The sequence below is a fragment of the Glycine max genome, chromosome 12 (genome assembly GCF_000004515.6).
Source record: "Glycine max cultivar Williams 82 chromosome 12, Glycine_max_v4.0, whole genome shotgun sequence".
Classification (NCBI taxonomy): Eukaryota; Viridiplantae; Streptophyta; class Magnoliopsida; order Fabales; family Fabaceae; genus Glycine; species Glycine max.
The window spans coordinates 1,322,982-1,347,011 of NC_038248.2; the positions used below are offsets into that span (position 1 = coordinate 1,322,982).

The 24,030-nt window shown below is 34.6% G+C and overlaps 4 protein-coding genes across 4 annotated transcripts; 1 reads left to right on the forward strand and 3 right to left on the reverse strand.

The window, feature by feature from the left end:
• Positions 1-458: 458 nt before the first annotated feature.
• On the reverse strand, positions 459-3,292 carry LOC100787589 (dentin sialophosphoprotein). The gene is made up of 6 exons (XM_003540565.5): positions 3,105-3,292; positions 2,310-2,889; positions 1,968-2,207; positions 1,507-1,857; positions 852-1,429; positions 459-735 (listed from the first exon to the last, which is right to left on the reverse strand). The coding sequence occupies exons 1-6, from the start codon at positions 3,216-3,218 to the stop codon at positions 649-651; spliced, it is 1,950 nt and encodes a 649-aa protein (XP_003540613.3). The 5' UTR covers positions 3,219-3,292; the 3' UTR covers positions 459-648.
• Positions 3,293-6,325: 3,033 nt separating this feature from the next.
• LOC102669790 (uncharacterized protein At1g51745) lies at positions 6,326-10,348 on the reverse strand. The gene is made up of 4 exons (XM_006591956.4): positions 9,953-10,348; positions 9,259-9,818; positions 8,826-9,110; positions 6,326-7,968 (listed from the first exon to the last, which is right to left on the reverse strand). The coding sequence occupies exons 1-4, from the start codon at positions 10,111-10,113 to the stop codon at positions 6,752-6,754; spliced, it is 2,223 nt and encodes a 740-aa protein (XP_006592019.3). The 5' UTR covers positions 10,114-10,348; the 3' UTR covers positions 6,326-6,751.
• Positions 10,349-13,891: 3,543 nt separating this feature from the next.
• On the forward strand, positions 13,892-18,728 carry LOC100784576 (altered inheritance rate of mitochondria protein 25). The gene is made up of 11 exons (XM_003540149.4): positions 13,892-14,857; positions 15,200-15,286; positions 15,530-15,571; positions 15,690-15,734; positions 16,157-16,222; positions 16,319-16,375; positions 16,469-16,530; positions 17,194-17,314; positions 17,954-18,031; positions 18,110-18,216; positions 18,420-18,728. Exons 1-11 carry the CDS (start codon positions 14,504-14,506, stop codon positions 18,448-18,450), a joined length of 1,050 nt encoding a protein of 349 aa, XP_003540197.1. The 5' UTR covers positions 13,892-14,503; the 3' UTR covers positions 18,451-18,728.
• Positions 18,729-20,288: 1,560 nt separating this feature from the next.
• LOC100787046 (uncharacterized) lies at positions 20,289-23,316 on the reverse strand. Its single transcript, NM_001255361.3, has 3 exons — positions 23,076-23,316; positions 22,234-22,436; positions 20,289-20,903 (listed from the first exon to the last, which is right to left on the reverse strand). Exons 1-3 carry the CDS (start codon positions 23,169-23,171, stop codon positions 20,579-20,581), a joined length of 624 nt encoding a protein of 207 aa, NP_001242290.2. The 5' UTR covers positions 23,172-23,316; the 3' UTR covers positions 20,289-20,578.
• Positions 23,317-24,030: the final 714 nt, after the last annotated feature.

Below are 24,030 nucleotides of genomic sequence, written 5' to 3' on the forward strand. Positions count from 1 at the left end.
CTCTCCTCGTCTTCGCCTTTGTCGATATTACCAAATGCATACATTACCATGTATGCATTTGGTTGTGTTGCCCAAGATCACCTTTCTCCTTGTTCTCTCCTTTGTCGATAATCATCATGTTCGTTGTGTTGCCCTTGAAGACCACCTCTCTTCTCGTCATTGTCTTTTGTTCTCTCCTTTGTGAATGTTACCACATATGCATTTCGTTGTGTGTTACACTTGAAGAACCCTCTCTTCCTTGGCAAAGCAAGTCCAATTTTAAATATTGTAATAACAATTAGCTCAATGGATAGGATATTATTGACAATGAAATATATATTATGTGTGTGTAAATATGTATGTATAGTAGTATCAAAACGCACTTCGGATTTGGGATTAAGCATGGCATCCAGTCTCACTAATTCCATTCAGCAAGAGAGGTTTGAATATACATATACTAGTATAGGATGCATTTCAAAGATCCAAAAACGCACAACTGTAATTGATGCATAAAAAAATTCATAAAAACGAAGAGTTTCTTGCGACAAGTATCTGAAAAACAAAATATAGGGTAGTCAAACCAAAAGGTTTGGACCTTACACCTTGATCCGGTAACAACCAAAAAAATTATTTAGAGAGTGCCAAATTCCAAGTTTATTCCATAATTATTCATTCAGCCATCAAAATCTGAGCTTCACTGGCTTTCATCTGATTCTGTGGCAGTACCTGCAGTGCAGTCCTTTTATTCTCTACATCCTGCACAAATGTTGACGGTGAAAAATGTTACAAAGAAATCAAACATAGCAGCTAGTGATAGAAGAATGTTTCTAAGAAATCAAACAAAACATACAGTGGGGTTGGGGGGGTCTAACCTTGACATCATTAGTCTTGGATTTTGATTTGTTATTTAGCGTCAACTGCATCAGCATCCTCTTCAGCTCCCCGATACTCTTAGTACTTAGATCATCAGAGGTCACGTTTTCCTTCATCATTTTACTTTCGTGCACATCTCCCTTCAACTGATCAGATTGAACCGGAATATCAGTACTCTTCTGCTCCTGGATAGAATCTTCTTCAGAACCTGTCATCGAGTCACTTTCATCAACATTAAGAGGATGCTGGCAGTCTTCATCATCCATGTTGCCATCAGCCAGATTCAAATCTTCAGTTTCATCGTTCATATCTTGGTTATCGTCACCCTTACTGATGCCTTGATCATCATCAGTGTTGCACTCAACAAATTCCTTTATGTTCTCTGGAGTATCATTGACAGGTGACATAGGAAGCGAGCCAGCAACATCTTGATCAAAAGCATCATCAGCCACCACAACAGTCAAAGTTGCAGTATGTTGGGGGGCAATCTCCATAGGAGCATCTTGAGATGCATCAGAAGGCAAAATGTCTTGCATGACCACAGCGCTTTCTTCAAGTACTGTTAACACTTCAAATCCTGCAAAGCGATCAATAAAGATCATCAATATGCAAGAACTGATCACCATAAATAACAATTAAAGAGGAAAAACAAACCTGCATCATCAGATTTATCACATGTGCCAAAACTTCCTTCCAGATTCAAATTTGAATCATTGGGTTCATCCTCTTCTCTTGTCTCATTGTTCTTATCTTCTTTATGATCACCCTCATTGCTGACTTGATCATCCATAATGCACTCAGATTGCATAGGAATGGCAGCAACCTGTTGATGAGTAGCATCCACGGAAACGTCATCAGGTGCCACAACAGTCACAGCGGCGATATCTTGGTCAGTAACATCTGGAAAAGCATCTTCGGATGCCACCAGAGAAAAGCATTCCTTATTTACAGTTTCTGGTTCAGAAGAATCAGAAGATTCCTCAAGTACAGGTAAGGACTCAGATCCTGAAAAGTGATCAACATCATACTCAAATCACATCACTTAAGCACACCATCAACAATGTACAAGAACTAACCACAACAACAAACGACTATTAGAAGAAGAAAAAACAAACCTGCTTCATCCGAAGCATTTGGTTCAGCCTCCAACTCCAAACAATTGACTTTCTTCGATCCAGCTTCATTTGGACCATGTGACTCAACCACCATATCAATTTCTGTCACAGGAACTAATTTCACATCTGAATCTAAATCACGTGATTGGCATTCATATTCAGTGTGTTGCTCAAGAGAGCAAACTTCCAACTCCTGAATATCCTCCGAAACCACAGTTGATTCCATCTGCAAACTATCCCCTGGCATCATGCACCCAAATACCAAATTTAGTTGCTTAAAAACATACATCGTTAAAAAACATCACTAATAAATTCATAAAAGAGAGATACAATTCGACGTACCCTTTCCAGTATCATACAAGTATTCTACTTGGTGAGAGACATTACTCGATTCTTGAGAAACATCATCATCAATCTTGGCAGGTCCAATGTCTTCAGTATCAATCAAGCTCATCTTAGATAAGTCCTTCTCCAACAATCTAACTGATCTCCTCGTGTTATACGCAGAAGTACCACCGGCACCGGGGGTCTCAATCTTGGTGGTGCAAACTGAACGGCCAGTGACTCTTCTCCTACTCACGGGAGCTACTGGAGCAGGTGTTTTAGGATTTCCTTGAACACCATTCTTGTCACCATCTTCTTCTGCCATCTCAACTTCTTTCTTTCTGCGAGTAGAAACTGCTGTAGCCCTTCTCCTACTTGCAGCGGGAGTGACTGGTGGGACATTGGCATCCTTGTTCTCTAGCTCAACCACTTCTTCTGCAACTCTAACCCGCCGGGTCGAGGCCTCCACCTTCGAACCTTCTGCTTCTTCTCTGACTGTTTTCCTTTGAGTTGAGGTTCTAACAGCCGTACGATGATTAACACTTGGGGTTCCAGCATCCCCCTCGATTGGATTCAAAAAATCATCCAATCCTTCAACCTGAAATGAATCAATTAAAGGAAAATGAAACCCTAATTTAAAATACGATGAAGTCCTATATCGAACTTCCAGTCCGCACAGTTTCAAACAAGAATCTCCGTCATGGCAACATCATAAGGAAGGCAGAAGTATTAGAACAGTTACAACAAGTGACAATAAATAAGGGTTTGAACTAAAGAAAATAAAAGAAAAGAATCAAAGAATGAAAGATTTACTTTGTTGAGAGCAGCGAGAGCGTCAGCCATGGCAACGTTGGCGATGTTGGCGGGGATCTTGTTCTTCTTGCAGAGGGTCTGGAGTTGCTTCCTTGAGAGGGTGTGGAAATCCATTGTTGAGAGAAAAAGAACGAAAGACACAAAACAAGATGTTTTGGGTATTGAAGGATGAATGCGGCGAGAGTGAGTGAAGAGCATAGGAATAGGTTGGGGGTATTTATATGTACTGCGTGTAGGTTGATCGGACACGACGTTAGACAATATGACCGTTAGAGCCTCCTTTTGAAATTTGAATCTTTGGGCCTGGGCCTGGGCCTGGGCCTGTGTAGTGCATGGGTTTAATTGGTAAGTTAATCACCATGATATTTTAATCACTTTAATACAGATGCAGATGTAATTAATTGACACGTCAAAATCAGCAACCTGGTTTCAAAGATGATAATAATAATAGTGTGAAATTTTCTACATAATACCTAATACTAGTGTGAATAAATTGTTATAATTAATTCATCAATAATCAATATTCCGTACAACCTGTTGTTTGAGATTGACGATTCCGAAATTTTACCGCTCACGGCCGCGAAATTTTATTTTATTTTAATAAAGAGAATCATAATTTAAATTATTTATTGTAAATAAACAATATAATTTATGTATTTAAAGATATTTGCTTATTTATAAATTAATTGTAAAATAAATTTATATATACAAAAATATTTATTTATTATAAATTCTAATATATTAAAAAGACTTCTCAAAAAAAGTTATATAAAAAAAATATCTATCTTTTGCAATAATAGTTTATATTTAACATTTAAAAAGTCAAGTAACTTCCTTCTATAAAAAAAAATCGTACTTGTATTCTTATTTAGTTATGACTTACAATGAATAATATTAGTTATTTATATTTAATTCAAAGTTCATCAAACAAAAAAATATATATTTTGTATGAGATATATTGTTCTTATAACAAATTTTATAATATCTGCCTAATTTATTTTTTCTTTTTCTTGTTAAAGAGAATGGGTTATTCACTGTTGATTCACTTTTACAATAATTATTATTTTAAAAATCATATTATCAGTAATTTTTTATAAGTTAACAATATAAAATTATTTTATATTATTAATATATGATAATTAAATTCATTTTATTTTTATAATGATTGAGGTCAAACTCAACTTTACATGTAATGTGATCAATAACAACATGGAAAAAAGCAATATGAGTTATTAGACCAATATGAAACTTGAGCAATCGAAGAAGAGAAGATAGTGAGAATTGAATCAGAAATCGAATTCTTCTGTCAATGACATAGTTAAATAGGTGGAAAATCTTAGACATGTGATGCTGCTTCTTGACTATCTAATAATTAATTTCCTCCCATATGCACTAGAGAATGAAACACTGCCTACTTGCATCAGAACACAGGCATGAGGGGACATTGTTGTATGGCGATGATTGTGACCACTTTTTTGACAAATTTGACATGATTTCTTCATCTCCACCAACTTTGATTCATGTTGCAAGACCATTGACTCCACTTTACCAAATCCAAAGGCTCCTCGCCATACTAGATGGAATAGTTCTTTATCTCCTCCAGCTTTGATTCCTCTTTTGCCAAATCCAGAGGCCAGTCGCCATGCTGCAGGGTGATGACGTCAAAGTGTTTGTATTCAGACATTGTTCGATCTCCTTTTCTGACAGAACTGAATTCAGATCTCGGCTGCCAAGGCCTAGTAGCATTCAGCTCAGAGTAAAAGAAGGTCAATGGTCATGTCTGGGATGATGAAGAACAGGTCTGGAAGGGAAGAGAAGAGAAGAGAGAAAATTGGGTGTTGGATGTGAAATTAATTGAAGAGAATGTTACATATTTAATATGTTGTATCCACGAGTTGTTATAACAGAAAGATTACGAACAATCAATCCCAAACAAATTTTGAGAGAAAAGATAGCAAGTCAGTTAGCCTAACAACAATAGCTAGACACCTAGTTATTCTAATGAACTCGTGTTCTTTGTTATTCGACATTGAAATAGATTCTAAAGTTATAAAAAATACATTAGTGATCAAAGATAAAAGAAATGCACATCTAGTGACACTAACTACTGATTTTCTTGCAAAAAAAATTTTGGCCATCTTCGTTATCTTGGCTTAAGATAGCATTTTCTGAAAAATTAATTGACCAACATCGAATATTATTTGGTGTTAATGTCATAACCCTAGGTCACATGGTCAGTAAAGTCTTCACCTGCTATTCAGTTGGATCAACGTGCTAAATATCTGGTTGAGCCGTCAATATTTAAATATTTACAAAACACAAAAAGTATCTCTACGAAATAGCATACATTTGTAACTAATCTTTTATAGCACCCTATAGAAACAATATATTATCCTATATAACTTTTTCCATCACCCAAAATCTTTTGCTTTTAAGATTCATGATACATAAATATAGTACTCTCAACATATAGATAGATTGATAGAATATTGGCATTACTATTTGATTATTATTTTAAATTTTACTTTTTCCTACTAGCAAGACTTTTTTCCTTTTCTCTATTTTGATTCATTGTTTATTTTGCTGCCAAATGATTAAAAGAAGTAAAAAGATAATTGAAGCATTGAGATATAAAAAGATTAAATTTTAATATGAAATTTCAACTATTTTAACATCGTTAAATTTTATCAAATGCAAATATCTTTATATATAAAATCTCCAAGATGACAATACTAAACGTCTACAACAATAAGTACTAAAATGTTTTTACAAAAATTAACTCAATTGAATTTTTATGTCAGTGAAATGATTTGTGAAATGGTTTAAGCATGCTGGCACTCGACCATCATTAGCATAAAGCTTTTTTATATTTATCAATAATTACTAAAATGCTGTTTCTTTTCAGCAAAAAAATTGTTTCTTATAAACAAAATAAAAAATTATATATTTAGTAATGTTTAATACTTTAAGCCTGTAAATCTAACTCAGTGTCACTGTTATAACATAATGCTTAGGAAAGCAAGAAGACAAAATTCAAACGCAAACTTAACCAAATCTGTCAGAATCATAAACAGACACAGCAATCGGCGGCTATGTACACATTTATATAGACCAGAGCTACCAATTTCCAAATGAGAACAAATTCGAGTATATATTTTAGCAAAAAAAAAAAACTCATTATACTGCAAATTGTTACATGCCAAACACATGCATGTAGTGTGTAGTGAAGAAGCAGCTGCAGGCAGCTTATGTTTGTTTGTAATTTCGAAAAACCCAAACTTCAGCAGATTTTTCCGCCAAAAGCATCAACATAGAGCTAGCAAAAGACTAGATTCTATTGGACTTTCAAGTTCCCATCAATATTAGAACTAATAAACCAATAACTAGCTAGTTTGCAGTTCCCAGGAAACCAAGATCTGTTGGCACATGTACACTTACAAGACAGCTAAATAATTTCATGTACCTTTTATTTATCTAGACTAGATACATGGTGAATAGGGAACTATACAGCATATTAATCCTTAAAATGCTGACAATAAATTGAATAGGACTTCCCTATGTCAGAAACAAGGCATGCCTAACATATTGTCTACAACTATAAGATTATTGTTCCCATATAACAATGTACATGTAACCTATGAATTTCTCTACACACCAGTATACAGCAAAGCCGCATTACTAGCTGTTTTCAATGGAGGCCTATTAATCTTCTCTAGTAATCTACTAAATACTAACTGGACTGGTATGCAAGCTACTGTAGTGGGCCTAGAGATTTCTGGTTTAGTCAATCTATCTGTTTGATAACTACTGCTATCATGTAATGGCTTTCTACTAAGATTATGTTCAGTAGATAATGAGGACAGAGTTCGAGTTTTTTGGCTAGATGACAAGCCCAATTTCTTTGGCACCTTTTTTAAGGACTTTCTGTCAGCTGAAGACCGATGACTTTTAAGGCCACTCTTCTTTTGAAGGCTAGCCTGGTGACTGGAACTTCCAGAGTTTAAACTTCTAAATTCGAAGTTTTGTTCTTGATCTGAAGAGGGAAGCTCTGCAGCAACTTCAACACCATTTGAAGATGGAACATGGGGGCGTCGCACACGAAAATTTGCAGTTCTCCTTGCAGTCCTCCATGCTGGTGGAAGCACGCTAGTTCCCTCAATAGCAGTCCCATCATTACTGAAGTCATCAGTTGCAGGAAATAGAATATCAGATGAACCATCCTTGAGAGCCTCAACCTGAATTGGGTGCCCTACTATTGCCCTCCCATCTAATTTACTCATCAGAGAAATGAAAGGTACATGCTCTTTCCTATAGCTTGCTTGAACCTTCAAATCTACATCAACCAGCATCGACCTCACCCTCCCACCAAAATCATAACGATCACCATGCATTGGAGAATATGCTTTAACATCCCAATATCCTTTTGAAGCAAGATGGTCACCCCAGGCCAAATCATTCCAAGCTACACCACGATGAATTTTACTTCCACTTTTTGATATAGATCTAGAAGTTAGAGAGTATTCATCTTCCAGTCCAAAAATCTGACCATCGTCATCAAAAGTATCACCAAAATCAAATTTGTAGCGGTGCAAACTTGGACCCTTTCTATTGTGCCTTAAATGACCATTCCTTCCTTCAACATCTGCTCCTGCTCCATCCAAAATACATTTTCCTTCAGAAGCACCAACGGACCTCTTTACAAGATTCCGATTATTCCTTTTCCCTTTAAGTTGCCATTTAGATACAGCATCATTACATGTTATTAAGTCACGAGGATAAAGGTGAGACATGTCATTGGAAATTGGCAATTCATCAAGCTCCTCACTGCTAGTACTTTCGTGTTCTTCAGCATCATGACCAGTTTCTGCAGTTATAGGAACATCCTGAGTAAAGCCATGAAGGATGATGTGAAAGAAAGCTAAAACAAAGTCAAAACACAAACTGAAACCTTAGTGCTTATCAAGAATGAGGCTAAGAATCCTTAGATGCCCCACACACAAATTGGAAGTGACTCCCAAATTACATCACATAAAACCAGTCAAAACTAAAATATGCATGATGTGCCAATTCCTTCTTTATCCCTCCTCTTAAACTTCAGTCCCTAGACCTTAGCAAATTGGATTGTTCATATAGTACATTTTTTCTAATGTATTGAGTTCTTACACATGCAGTAAAAAGTATAGTAGATTGGCCAATCTAATGTAGGAATAGGATCATAATTTTTTATCTTGGTCATAAATATAATTAGCCAGAAAAATCTTTTGTCGATTTCATTAAAAGAGATGAAAAGAGAAAGCAGGAACGGAGATCTTTAGGGAAATGAGGTTTGCCATCTAGACTCAGCTAATTCTAAGCCATTTGCCAGGATACCATCACTAGTTGGAGTTGCAAATTACTAGACCAAGTAAGGTATGGATGATACAGGAATGCAGAGAGGAAGAACAACTACAGTACTACATCAGAGGCTGAGACAATGACTTGCACATTATTCATTTCAATATACATACAATCATGCCACAAGAATAACTAACAACTATGTTAAGTGCAAGAAGCTAAGGAACATAATTAAATGTAAGAGAAGTAAAATCACTAAATAAAAGATACTGGCAGAATATGTGTGTGTGTGTGTGTGCTGGTTTTTTATGCAATTTTTTTCTCAAGGAATGGCAAATAGACCATACTGCTAAGATAAGGATAGTATAAGAATGGCAGAAACTTAACCTGAAAATATAGTCATCTCTTCATCCATGTCTGGTTCTGTCTCGGAAGAATCAGAATCAGAATCTGTAGAGGCTGTTTCTGAAGAATCAGATTCAGCATCATCCATAAAAGTATATTCAGCCTCTCGAACCAAAGAATCATGATAAGGAAACTCCCTTCTGAGTTGGGAAGGTGACATCTCAACACAGGGTAGAGTCTCTCTGTATTCAAGAGAATCACTAGACTCAGTCGGAAAGTGCACATATCTACTCCTCTTTGCTCGGGAATCTGCTATTTGCCCAGCTCCTGAAAACAGAACCACAGTCACGTTACACCCTAACACATATCCCTAATTTTCACAATAAAACAGCAGCGAGTTCCATGTTTCTTTTTTAAAATATTTCTGACTGAATCTCTCATCTGGCCTTTTTTTTTCTTTTCTAGAGAATTTTACCATTCATGAGAAGTGCACTCCCCGTACGAATACCACCACCACTTGCAAGAGCCCGAGCACCATCATCAACAATCCGCTTCTGAGAAAAGTATGGATCAACAGAAGATGAAAGATTCTTTTTCGCAGGGGCGATTCTGAGCCCAAAATCCTGCAAGTCTCTCATCCGAGGAGTCGTTTCAGAATAATCTACTTCCACATGCAGTTGATTGCCATCCTTGGCAACCTCGGAAGGAAAGGAACCTCCACCAGTCTCATTTTCACAATACACATTCAAATTTGCATGGTTTTCATTATCATTTCCCAGTGTTTCGGGCGGCGATGCAACCGCAACCGCAACCTTTTTAACAGCATTCAATGAACTAGCACTTGATTTCCCTGGCTTCTTCGAAATCTGTTTCTCAAGCTCAAGAGCATGGAGAATGGCGTCTTCTCGGCGCGCATACTTCTCTCGTTTCTTCAACGGCCCTCCCTGAGCGGTTTCAGCCTTTTCAATACAATCATCAAACTCGCCACACCGGAATGCCTTCACACGCTTGGATTTCTCCAAATTGTACCAATCCCTAAGGACGGTGAAATCAACAGAAACTATTATAAGAATGCTAATAGATGTATTGCACACAGCACAGTGAAACTTCGCTAACTTGGTCGCAAAAAACGGAATTGGTGAAGAAGTGAAGAGAGAAGGAAAACTTACACGCTGGCGTCTTCTCTGCCGAGGAGCTTGACGGGGGTTCCGGATCGGGGCGAGGTGAGGTGAGAGGCGGAGAGGTCGTCGGGGCCGAGGATTTGACCCGGCCACCACGACCCGTTTCTCCGACGCACCCACACGATGGATCCAACACCGCAATCCATCATACGCTTCCCCGGAGAACCGATGAGCGCAGGATCCGGGAACCGTGGTCGTCGTAACTGGAGGATCCGAATAGAGGGAAATGGGTTAGGGCAAATGTTCCCATTCAGATTTGGGGAAATTTCATTTTTTCGGGGCTTCAATTTTAATCCTCCTTTTTTCTTTCACTCTTTTTGTTTTTTTCCCTATACTATACTCTTTGTATTTTCGACTCGATATACGGATTGTGTGGTCTATTAGTCGGTTTGGGTAATTCACAACTCTTAAAAGCCCTCGATTATTTATGCATTTTATACTCTGAAATTCCGTATCCTCCTTGTACTCTATTTTATTTTATTTAACATAATTAGCACATATTGACAAAATCATTTATTGTTATGATCAAATAAGAATAAATTTATTTATTTTAGAAAAATATTTTATTAACTTTTGCATTTATTAAATTACTAAATGTTTTTAGTCTAAAATATTAAATGTATTTGAATTTATTTAATACTTTCTTCATAAAGTATCCAAAAATTATAAGAAAATTTATTATTACTCAAAAAATAAATTTAGTTTTTTGAAATATTCTTATTCTATTAATGTGATGTAATAATAATGGTTTATATTGTCTTTCTAGATTAATGTTTCTTTTACTGATCAATGTCTTTTAATTTTTTTTTCCTTGTTTTTAGATTTTGAGGACGGAAAGAAACTTTAAAAACTAAAATTAAAGAAGGAAAAAATTAAGGAACATTTAATCCATCAAAAAGAACTTAAATGACTAAAAATATAAATGTAAAAAATTTAAGAAAAAAAAATAATAAACCTCAATAATAATTACTAAATGGGTAGTAAAAAGGATAAGGATTACTTATTTTAAAATATGAAATCATGAGTAGTATTTGTTAAATTATAAGTGAGATCACAAAAATTTGTGATTTATAATAAATTTTAAGATAATAATATAGAATGTTAAAAAAATTGTGTAATAGAAACATGTCCGAAATTAATATTTTTTACACATAATTATCATGTAAGTCGTGATTGAGCTAGATTACTCTTAGTATAGAAAATAAATAGATAGCTCATTATTAAAAATGATTAAATTAAAAAATATCGACCTTTTAAAAAATACATGTAGTATAAAAGAAATATTAAAATTTAAGGGGAGACTAATCCTATAATAAAATGTAGATTTATCCTTTATATATGATGTGTTTATCAAGTTTGATTCAACACAAACCTTCTTCTCCCCCAAACTCCAAGCATACTTCAATGCCAAAATAACCCTTGATATCTCTGCGGCGGTAATGGAGCGAACTTCTAACTTCCTGTAAATTAAAGCCCAACTTCCAAGCTCCAAATAATCGCGCAAAATCCATGACATAATTAGCAGCATAACTCGTACTCTTCACAGAGACATCCACATTAAACTTAACCCAATCATTCAGGGGGAAAGTCCACCTGATAATATACTTCTCCTTAGCTCTCTATTTGTGATAGTCAAGCCCAACACCTTGGCTAACCTTAAAAAACATGAACTTAGCTCGATAAATAAAGTCATGGCACTTCCAAGAACTCTCCTCAAAGATAAACTGATTATGAGCCTACTAAGTGCAACATATAACACAAATAGGGGTCTCCAATATTAACACCTACTAATATTAGAAGAAACCCATAAAGACAAGTCATCAATCCACAAGTTAGACTTACCACTCATTGAATATGTACTTACCGAAATCTGGAGCTGATTGATGTAAGGATAGACCTTCGTCAGAGTGAGCCCTACAATCTCCTATGTCAGACTCGCGTGTATCCTTCATGAGAGGATCAAGGGAGGGGGAACCTGCAAAAGGGGCTCTGACGCTCAAGTAAATATGTGAATGAGCTGAAAGTAAATTAAAAGTGTGGGTAAAACTTGATTATTTATAACATTGGACAGGAGTCTTAGGTCCTTGATTGTCAAGGTTGTTATAACTTTAGATAATTCGTAGTCACTTGAAAAGCGGATACCTGCAATTTGATTCGAGGATAATAACATTATCATTAAAATTCAAATATATCAACAACTTATCAGTCCAACAACTCGACTGCTAAGTGAATAATGTCGTAATAGGGCTGGTGAGGAGGACTGATGTGTATATTTTAATGTCACGTCACCTGCCATTTCAATTTGTGAACCCCAAACAATACAAAATCAAAATCAAAATCAATCAAGAGCCAAGTGGGATACACTTTATCACAATTCCTCATGATATGAAGAGTAGTTTCCTCATGCAATCCACATAGAGGACAAACACTAGAATTAGTAAAACCACATTGCAAATGCTTGACATTGGTCTTGAAACCCATAAATAGTTGTATTTTTATGTTGGTTATATTGTATTTTTTAAGATCTCGTGAAAATTCTTATTTAGATTATTTTAAGTGTTTTTAAGTTTTTAGATATAAAGTATTAATACATTTTAATTATTAAACACTCATATGTGTGTGTATATATATATATTTCTATTTGTTGTGGATATATAAGATTCTTATATGAAATCATTTTTAACATTTTTTAAAATATTTTTAAAACTATCTTAAATTTTTTATTATAATATAATATAATAATATGCATTTTAAAATAATGGATAAAAACACATTTTAATATATGAAAATGTGAGGCAATGAAAAATTGGTTTTTTAAGGATAAAAAACTTAAACTTAGTCACCGAATGTGTAAAAAGTGTAACAGATTAATCTTGTGAACAATTTAATTACAATTTGGTCCCTAAATTTTAGGGCTTAATGTAGAACTGGTCCTAAAAAATATAACTTATTGACAAATTGGTTCTTTAAACATTTCAACTTAATGACATTTGTAATGTCCCTGATTATCGACTTCTCGACGACTCTCGTATTATAACACTTTATACGATGACACTTCACTCAACATTCTTATTTGTCAGAATCATCCATCGATCAAAATCCTTTTGTATGTAATCCTTTCCGAGACCTTAAAAACCAGCTTTGACATCACTCGACTGCTCTCAAGATCATTGATTGTCCCCACAAATTAATACAATATTTTTCAGCGTGTTTTGTCATCACTCGCACATTTTATGAGAAACTTCTCAGAAGATCTCCCACCCTATAACTATTTTAAGTCAAATATGCTTAACTTTTGGAGTTCTTAAGTGATAGACTACCAAAAAATAGATGCATCTTGTTAGTAAATGTAATATTAATTAATTCCTTTAACATATCGTTAACTATGTCGTCTCATACCTACCTTTGAATCTCTCTCATTTTAATGTGATTCGTTCAGGGTGTTACATGCTCACCAATTTTCACTTGGTTCATTCTTGAAGCACACTGTAATGAAAGAAAGATCTTCTTTGATACTATTTTGTAACATGGCTGCTTGTTGACATCTTGATAGTTAACACATTATGACACTTCACACGGTAATACTTTATTTCATATTCTTGTTGGTCAACTCTTAGTAGGTAATATCTTTTTGAGATCTTGACAATCTACTCCAATTACTTTTAGAATCAATGACCAATTTTTTTTTATATTTCAGGATTAATTTGTCAATGATTGACTATCAAAAAGACAATTTTAACTATTTATCCTTATTTTAGCCTTCCCTAAAAAATTTATGCATAGGTACACGGAGTATGAGTGAGAACAAATTGAGAAGCCTCTTCTTCTCGTGCTTGGATCTCTCAAGCCTCCTATGATGTGGCTCAAATTCGACGAAACCCTATTCTTAAAATTGCGCCCGAGCTCACTAACCAACGACTACGAGACGACATCATCACCGATGTTTGCCTAGTACCTTCTCAGACTCACCCTTCCTCTGAGATGCGAGGAGTTTTTGGTAAAAAAAAGGACCTAAAGTAAAGTGCACTTTGAAATAAAAATGTTATTATATCAAGGAGGTTGAATACTTGATCACCGGCGCACCACTTTCGAGTTTCCATCTTATACCTTTCCCTCCATCCCTTAATTAATTGCTATATGTAAAGTCATGGTGGGAAAAAAACCCGGTTCGAATCGAATGAAATTAAAACCGATTTGGTTTGAAAAAATAATTACATTATTTTACAAAAAATAGTTTGATTAACCAAATTATTTTTATAAAACTGGTTTAAAACCAATTTGATTTAGAATTGATTTAACCAATTAGGTTCTAAATCAGTTTTACTATTCAGAGATATAAAATGAGAGTCCCATTAAATATTAACTTATTATTTTAATGGGGCAACAGCACAGAAGTGAAATACTTTTCTGATACCGGCTACAATGATTCCAAACCAATTGGATTTGATTTTTTGTTGGGAACCGATTTTTGCGCACCCCTAAATTGTAAAATTGTATTTCTTTGAACATCAGTCCTTGGTGCTGCAATTTTGGTCGAAGATGAAGAATTGGTCGAAGGAGGGTTGGAGGTGGCTATCTAAGATTGATTTTCACGGAAATGTTGCTTCGAAGGTGATCGTGACTCGCCGATTTGGAAGCGGCGTTAACGGTGGAAAGGAAAATGAAATGGATGTTCACAAGTTGACGAGGGAGTTCCTGGTAAAGCTTTGGGTTGATGATAGAAAAATGAGAAACCCTAGAGACAGAGTTAAATCATTCGGAGGTTATGGTGACCCCAGGTGGTTTTCCGCTACATCTGCTGTCCCCAGGAGACCTAAACGACGTGCCGTTTTGAAGCAGCCCCCTATTAGTCAATCTGTCTCTGACTTTTTTGATCCGCAGTCTCCCGAAGAGGTCAATTCCTCTGCCTTCATTTTGCAATGCTCTTTTTTTCTTTTAAACATTTGTGGCATTACTTATGTTAGATAAGTAATATTGACTCTTGACAAACATTCTTGTACTTCTTGCAATGACTAGAGTTGAACTATATCATGATGATGATTTCGGCCGTGTAGATACAAATTATAAGGGTGCTCTTGCATAAAATTTTGTATGATATTATTTGTTTTGAAGTTTAGACATATTTTTGTTAACTAAAACGCTTTTTGTTCCCTTTAAAAAATGACAAACAAACGGTTCTAAATCCTTTTGGTTAACTTTAATATGGAGATGTTGTACTTGCCCTTTCTTGATTAGGCCAAGGTAGCACCGCTGCTTGCCAGGTCCAACTTGCTAATTACCAGAGATATCGAGTGGGCAAATCTTGTACTAGGCTTTGAACAGGTGATCTTCTTTATTCTCTGATGCCTGGTTCCTTTAGCTATATTTAAGCAACTTCTTAAATTTTCCATTTCACTCTATCATGTGTAATGGATACTTTGTATGTTGAGGTTGTGGAACATTACTCACTCTAGTAGCATCTTTGAAGAATTTAATATGACCTTTTTGTTCCCTTTATGCTATCTCTCCTGACTATTGTTCTTGACTTGAAGTCTAATTTTGTGATTTTGTTTGGTTGGATTAAAGGAAAATCGATATGCCATTGTAGATGCTTGCTACCCTCAGTCGGTCAGTGACAATTATTATCTCCTTTTCATTACCAAGTTATACCATATTCATGTAATTCTCTTACATAGCCCATAATAATGATGGTTGACCTTTTTTGCTACTTGCTGTTATGATGCAGCCCGTAGGTTTTATTCGTGAACAGAGCAACATCATTGCCAGACAGGTATTCAATTCAATAATCATTTGAACTTGACTTCCTTTGATTGTTTTATTCTAAAATGTATCTCATGTCATGTATCATCCACCTGGAAGGAAAATAGTAATTATATATTTTTATTGTTTACTATTGTTGTGTGGTAAAAGGAATCTCACAATGAATAACATCCTTGAAAGTTTGATTTTAAACTAAGTCCAATGACATCCTGTGATCCATGTAGTCAACCTCACCTAGCTAGTATGGTAAAGCTTTAGTTGTTGTTATTATTATTATTGTTCTTGTTACCATTTTGTTGGTACCGCAATCAACCAAACCTAAGATGCCCGCATATGTATATTATTGGTACCATTTTGTCTGCATTTATGCATTATGAATTTTTGTTTAAAGATTTATTTCGTTATATTCCATTTCAACCTTTCTTGTTGCAGTTGCTTCGTCTTAGGCGGCCATTTGTTGCATACATAACTGATGCCTTGGGGAACGAGCTCTTTAGGGTAAGGAACATATATTTTGTGTTGGTTCTTTTTTATGCATGTGGTTTTTTTTCCTATTCACCTTAGTGAAATAAATCAAACAACTATCATGGTTAGGTTCGCAGACCCTTTTGGTGGATAACAAGCTCAATTTATGCAGAAATTGATGGTAAGGTATGCCATTTTTGTCAAATGCTGTACATTGTTTACAATATTAAGTTGTTTATCATCACTTTAGTTGTTAATTGTGTCAAGTCCTCTCTTCAGGAAGTTGGAGTAGTTCACAGGCGATGGCATCTTTGGAGGAGAATCTATGATTTGTACTTGGGGTAATATCAAGAGACTATGTTTTGAGTTTATTTGTTATAATTAATTGTTGAGACCATAACATTGTTTATTCTCTTTAGTTGTCTTTTTACATCTGCATATTTCATTGCAAAAAAATGAGTTTAAAAGCTGAAGTCTTACATAACTTCCTAAATAATGAGTTCGTGAACAGATAATAGAAGCGACCAGGGGTGGGAGTTTACAGTGTTCTGTGTGATTTAGGAGTTTATTGTGTCAAACTTCTTTCAATCCATAAATTCCTTTACCACCAAAGGTTGACTTTGATAGTTTGATTATCATTGTGTGTTATTTATATCCCCATTAGATTCAAATTGAAATTGCTGACAAAAGAAATTAGAAGTTATTTAACTGCCGATAGAGGAAGTAATATGGGCTGTATTATTATTTAATTTATGTAGTTTTGAATATTTTTTCTTTAGCAACTTGCATTATATTTGATATGCTTTTGACTTTTCTGTGTGTATTCAGGATCACATTTATATTCTTGTTTCTTCTAAGAGAACTTAATTTTTTGGTGCCTAAATTTTCACTCACATAATTATCTGTTATCTTTCTGTAATTTTTCACTTCATGAAAGTCAATAAGCTTGTGGTCTTTCTACCAATATTTTTGCAAATAATCAGTTATAAGAATAAGATTTGCAGGAATAAGCAATTTGCTGTGGTTGAGAATCCTGGCTTATGGAATTGGACATTCACATTGAAAGATATTAATGGTGAGGTACTTGCTCAAATAGATCGTGATTGGAGGGGTTTTGGCTTTGAGGTTGGTTTTTGGCATTTACCTTATTCTTTTTGTTAAAAAATTATTTCTGTTACCTTTTTTAAACTTGCTTATCTTTGGTTACTATTTTTTTCTTTTATCATTTTTGGCCTGACATTTTTAAACATCCCAAGTATTTTTTTTTTCTTTTTAAAATATCTATTTCAAGGTTGGTTTTCCATTGGTTTTGTTCTACAAAATGAATCCAAATTTGATATTTATTGTAATCAACCACATTGCTAAGTTATCTATATGTCTTTTTGCATCAGGTAAGTGACAACTAATGTTATTAAGCACAGATTTACAAATTTTCTATTGAAAGTTGAAACAATGGAGTCATCAAATTTATATTTATCTATCTATATTATAATTAAGGGTTCTCCCTCCATTTTTTAATCAGATGACTAGCCCTTTATTGGCTATGTACCAGATATCCTTGCCTCTTGCTTTTTCTTTGAGTTTCTCAGTTGCTACAGTTTTAACCTTATGCCTCCTATGGAACATCAACTTTTCTAACTATTATTGTGGAGTCATTTAACTGAATTGAACTGAAGAATTCCATGTTCAGTTCTTCATATATTTTAGGTGTTGTATGTTGTATTGTAATTCATGCCTGAAATATATATTTGCTGAAATGTGCAGATTTTGACTGATGCTGGTCAGTATGTGATTCGATTTGGGAGTTCTGATCCCAGCTCCAAGATTGGCCTTGCTAGTGCAGTAAAGTTTCACCCCCCTTTTCTAGACCTCACTCTCCTCTTAACTAATTGATATGATATTATGATGTCCTTTCTGCAGATTGAAGACCTGGAAGTCAGTCGCAAACTGACCCTTGCAGAGAGAGCTGTAACTGTAGCTCTTGCTATATCACTAGATAATGACTACTTCTCAAGACACGGGGGCTGGTAAGTTGTTTGGGTTGTTTATCATGACTGTGTTTTGTGTAAATAAAGTTTTGAGAAAAGGATCACCTTCTGACCTATAGGAGTGTATATACAAACACCATTCTTGCCTTTTACTATTAATGCATTTATCTTGTTCTTACTTGCCAACAGTCAGAACATTGTAATTGATATTGATTTTTTTTTTTTTTAATTTGGGATGTTAGGGGACTACCCTTCTTTGTTGCCGAAGAGTAAATTTGATTTGACAGACAGTGTAATCTGGTTATCGACTGCCAATGTAGTCCCTGAAGCCATTCTCTGCCAAGTAGCTTTTAAAAATTGAAGGTGTTCTAAGCTAATACCAATGTTGACTCTGTTTCCATACTCTTGATAGCTGCAGTGGGGTCCATTTATTCATGTAACAAAATCAAAATTTTAACTCTGCTATTTTTGCCTGTTGTTGATTCCTTTTGCTGGATGGCAAGGGAATGAGATAATTATTCCTATGTTATTGCTTTGTTTGTTGGGTAAAAGTAGATTAAGATGCATTTTTATTCCTTGTACTCTCATCAGAGTTTCATTTTGCTCCCTATGAAAATTAAAGCACAGCTACTGGGACATTTGATCTTTGAACTGGTTTGTTTGTTTTCTTTTTTTGTTTTAACTGGTTTGCATGTTGGTCAAGTGGTTAATGCCGTTATTCACCAATAAAAGAACAATCATTCTCATATTAGGTGATGTCTTATTCACCTGTATGATGGGATGACGATGCAAACTGATTAATTGAGCTACTACCATTTTCTGGCAAATCATGTTTTCAAGCAAGTAATTTGAGATTTGGAGTAGTCCAATGAAGAACTTTCTTGATGTCGAAATTTTAGCTAACTCCGCCTATATGGATGGGGATATATTAAATGCTATAATATAGGCAAACGAGAGTTTGGTAGAAGACGAAGGCGATCAAAGGCTCAAAATGTTATAATCAATTGAAAAACAACGCATTTTTTGTTACATATTCCGACGCTAAGAACAGGCTTTCGTTGGAAAAAACAACTACATATCAGTGCTCACTTAATCCCAAACTTTTTTTTTTGGTATTCGTGCATGTCACAAATACATTGGAATGCACACGAATTTGAGAAATTTATTATTTTGTATTATTACGTGTGTGACATTCATTTTATAAACCATTAATATTTTTTTCTTCATTTTTTATCTATCGTTTACACTTTGGTTGATGAAAGAAATATAGAGGAAAGAGTGAGAGGAAAAAATGAGGAGAGAAAAATAATAGAAAGTGAGATGATTGTTTAATTGTTTGGTAAAAAGAAAAAAGAGGGGGTAAAATGTATAAAACGACAAATATTATGTGATTTTCCCATGGTGCGAGGCTGTTTTTAGGAGGGTTGAGGTTAACTAACGTGAAGAGAAAGGATTGAATCGCCCGAGTAACTTATTGGGGTCTTTTAGTCGTGGTCGTGGACCTAACCATTTGAGCCATGAGATCATTTGTTGTTAAACAAATGATTGTGGAAGTGATAGTTAATAGACAAGTCAATTTACAAATTCTTCCAAGAAAAAAAGATCACTAGTTCTTCAATCACTATTTGCAGAAAGCTCACAGCAGGTGTTTATCATAAATGTGTTTTGACAATTTATTTCCCTTAACTTATAACTTATTTAATTCAATTGTAAAACTTATTTGGTCAAAATAAATGAGTTTATCTCATTGGCTTACATTACTTTTCTAAATGCTATTTTTTTCATTGTGTAGGGACTAGAGAATTCCAGCAGAATGAAAAACAATGTCATGGTTCCAATATTTTTTCCTTAAAAAGAAAAGCCCAGCTCCTCTGACTCTCAATTATGTTTTCATAACCGGTTATGATTTGATTAAAATAACTACTTGACATATTGATTAGTAAATAATTATTGTTGAGTTATTCAAATAACTTAACCCATGAGCACAAAATTTACTAAAGGAGCAAAATATAATGAGATGGTCAAATAAGCTGGTAAAATTTACCAAATTTTACGGTTTATTTGCGTTGGCTCGTGTACCACGTAAATTCAAAAGATTTTGATGTTTTTTTCTGATAAAGAAAATTCAGAGTCTATTATTTAGTATTTGCACACCTTGTAATACTTTAAAAGATTATATTCAAACCTACCTCCACATGCATCTTCTGCTAAAAAGTCTAATATCTAAAACATGGCAAAAATTCATAGTCTAGAACACCCAGTTATAAACACGGCAAAAAGAACAACTCCCTCACAAAAGTGACACATATGCACATACAAACCCTAAGAAACACTGCTTCCTAAGAGTAAACATTAGAAGAAAGGTTTTGATTAAAGCAGCCTCCACACTTGAATGTACCAATCATGTGAACTGTCGTCTGACGTATGTGTCTTCATGCACAAATACAGGTTCTTGACTAGTCTGAGATGGGATCTGCGGTTGTGCCATGGCTATGACCCCTTGATTAGGATATGGGTATTGGCTACCATTCTTTCTTTCAGTTAAGGAAATGTAATACAAAATGCCAAATGCAGCACTTGCAAGGGATAAAATTGCACCCCCCGTGAACACTCCAGGTTTCACAACATAGCAGTAGTAGTAGCCAAAGTATACACTCTCTTCACCGCGTTGATCATTCAGTGCAGCGCCAGTCAGCAATAGGAGAAAACCAATTACAAATGTGAGCCTGTTTCAACAGTGATTCCAACCAAAGAAATAAGGAGTATAATTTACAATCCAAGTGCCAGTGCTCAAAATGTGAGGCATACAGTATGCACAGGTTTCCATTCCTAGTAAGCATGAAAGCACATAAATGGCTAGCCTTGGATAACAGCAACCACCGTGAATTCAAATATTTAAAATATAAAAGCACGTATGTGGTTTTTCACCTAATTGAACATGATATCATTTAGCCTACTGTTCTGATATAAACCTAGTTGAAGTACTCTATGCATCAGACACAAGTTAAAGTTTCAAAGACTCAATGCAGTTCCACACTGTCACACAAAACCAATGCACCCATACACACAACAGAACAAGCTTCATTTTTGTTTCTTCAGTAATCAGATAAACAAGTTGGAGCAACAAATTATAAACTCAAGAAAAAAACAAAACAATCTCAAATAAAGAATACTTCTATTTGTGTTCATGAACTGGACATTTACTAAATAAAATAAAATAAGCATTCACTGTTTACAAGCAAGAAAAGAATTGTGACAAATACCATTAGTATATATTTCACATTTTAACTGAGAATAAAATAATAACATGAACACAATTATGTTTCTACAACCAAAGGTACAAGTATATATATTTACAGAATAATTGTTATTATCATGTACCTCAAAATTCACTAATTTGCATATATATTGAATTATGTCTTAAATAACATTTTCTCTTTTATATGTAGGTGCATCTTTCAAATGAAAATGATGAAACTATCATTTCTATCAAGTATCAACTTATATGATTTGTACCTCATGATATCATAATACAGGCAAACTATATATATTAAAGATGTTTGCTTGTTCACTTGTATCAGCGTGTAAAATAAGTGTTAGTTGGACCTTACTAATATCAACAATCCTCTACCGTATTGTGGTTGTTGATTTTGTTCACAAGTCACATGTATTCATCAACACCTCTTCTTGACAGAAGAGGTCTCGAAGTTCAAATTGCTTCTCATTCAATTCATCTTTGATATCAGAACACGTTATATTTTGCTCCTCATGCGCGTATATAAATCACAAATGTCTAAGCATCAATGGCATATACTCCACAACTTACTTTAACTATACTAACCTATAAATGAATCATCCAAATCCATCTTTGCTGCCTGTAGATTCAAGTCTGCTTTGTGTAAAGCCAATACCTCTTTAGAAGAATGGCAATACCAGTTAATCCACAAGGTGATACCAGTTTTTAAGTTCCATCATATGAGGACAACCATCTAATTGGTTACACCGGCACAGTCTACCAGGAATATGACAAACAAAAAAGTACAAAGTGAAAATTACCAAGATAAAACAAAGCAGACCAGTGCCACCTTCCAATTGGAATCAGGGATTTGCGAATTTTTTCTGCAGCAAACACACCCAGTTCCAACATTTATGATTATCTGAGATAGCATAAGAGCCAGTGCTGCGGTTAAACCAAGAGGCAGAGCCGGACTTCGAGGATATGTGCACTGGTTTGGTGCAACAAAATGAACCTGAGAAACCTGCAGAAGTAACAGAGTATAATAGTTATTCTATCAGCTTTTGTTTATGGTGAACTGAATATAAACACAAAAAAATTTACAATGGTAAAGTAAAAAAATAAAATAAAATGGAAGGTACATTATTCAAATACTGGACTAGTGTATTACTTACAAGTTACAGACATTGTTATTCCATTTCCTTTCCCCCCCACCCCAAAGGATTGATAGTAAAACTCCTAGCATGAATCTATGTGTTCATGTACTTTTTTAAGACCCTATGTGCTTTGGTAGAAGAAAAAAAGTATATCAAACTAATCACAAAAGACACGTAAAAGGGAAAGGTTGATGAACACTTAGCTAAAGGGAAAGGTAAAGCAAAATCTTCGAGATGAACAGCGGAATCAACGAAAAGAAAAAGTGGGGGCTTGATGCAATTCCTCAATTAGATGAATGAGAAAGGAACGTGCATCATAAACGGTTAAACATAAGAAAATTTCAGATTTTGCAGAGACTCATAACTCGTTAAAGCGTACCTCAACTGTGGCAAGCACAAGTACTAGACCCGATAGACATTCAACGATAAACAAAGCAAAAAGATTGATGCTTTCGTTGGTGGGTTTTCGAGGAAAGCAAGGAATGAAAACAGAACAGAACACAAACCTTAATCCTTGTCGCTTCAGCACCGAAGCTAGTTGCAGCCGACAACAGCCCCAAGAAGGCCACAACACAGCACAATATCAGAACCTTTTTCTCCATTCTTCTCTCTCTTTTTCTCTTCCAAATTTTTGTTTTGTGTGTTGAGTGTCTCTTTCAGATGGAGAGTGTTGTGGGAAGTGTAAAGTTTGTAAGCAGTGATGGATAGTGGCCAAGAAGCGTGATTCTGCCTCCAATAAATGAGGTCAGAAGCTCAGAAGACCACGGAAACCGAATATATTATTAAACTAAAACCAAAGGCCAAATCTAAAACTAGTGCACTAGTACTATTTTTTTTTGGTATTCAAATTTAGTAGTACTTGGTAGTGACACATTAACTCTTGCTTACCAGAATAAAATACTACCTACACGTTCCTACGTGTACCAAGATAAAATACTCGTTTTTTAAAAAAATTGTTCTAAAAATATCTTGTTAAATTGTCTTTTATACTGTATTAATTGTTTATTTGACAAAAATATCTTCAATTGTTTTTAGTCATCACTTTCAGTCAAAGACCCTTTTTAATGCTTCTTAATTTGAATTCTCTCTCTCTCTCTCTTAATAAAAACATTTTTAGAATTTATTTTGAAAAATAATTCTTGAATGGAAGTCAACAATTTTAGGAATTATTCTCATCTTTGTTGAGTTACATGGTTTTTTTTTTTTATCAAATCCTATAATTTGAGTAATTAATTTAAGTTTTTTATTTCTTTTAAATATATTCCTTAATTATAATTTTAAATTTTATTTGATTTAATAGCTAGTAAAAAAAATATTTTTCAATCATCTCAAACCATTATTCTTTTATCTTAAAAAATAACTTACATTAAGTATTGTTTGTGTTGTTATTATTGAATAGACACGAACGGTTTAACTGGCTACGTCACTCTTAAACACTAGTTCAAATAGAATTTTCTTTGT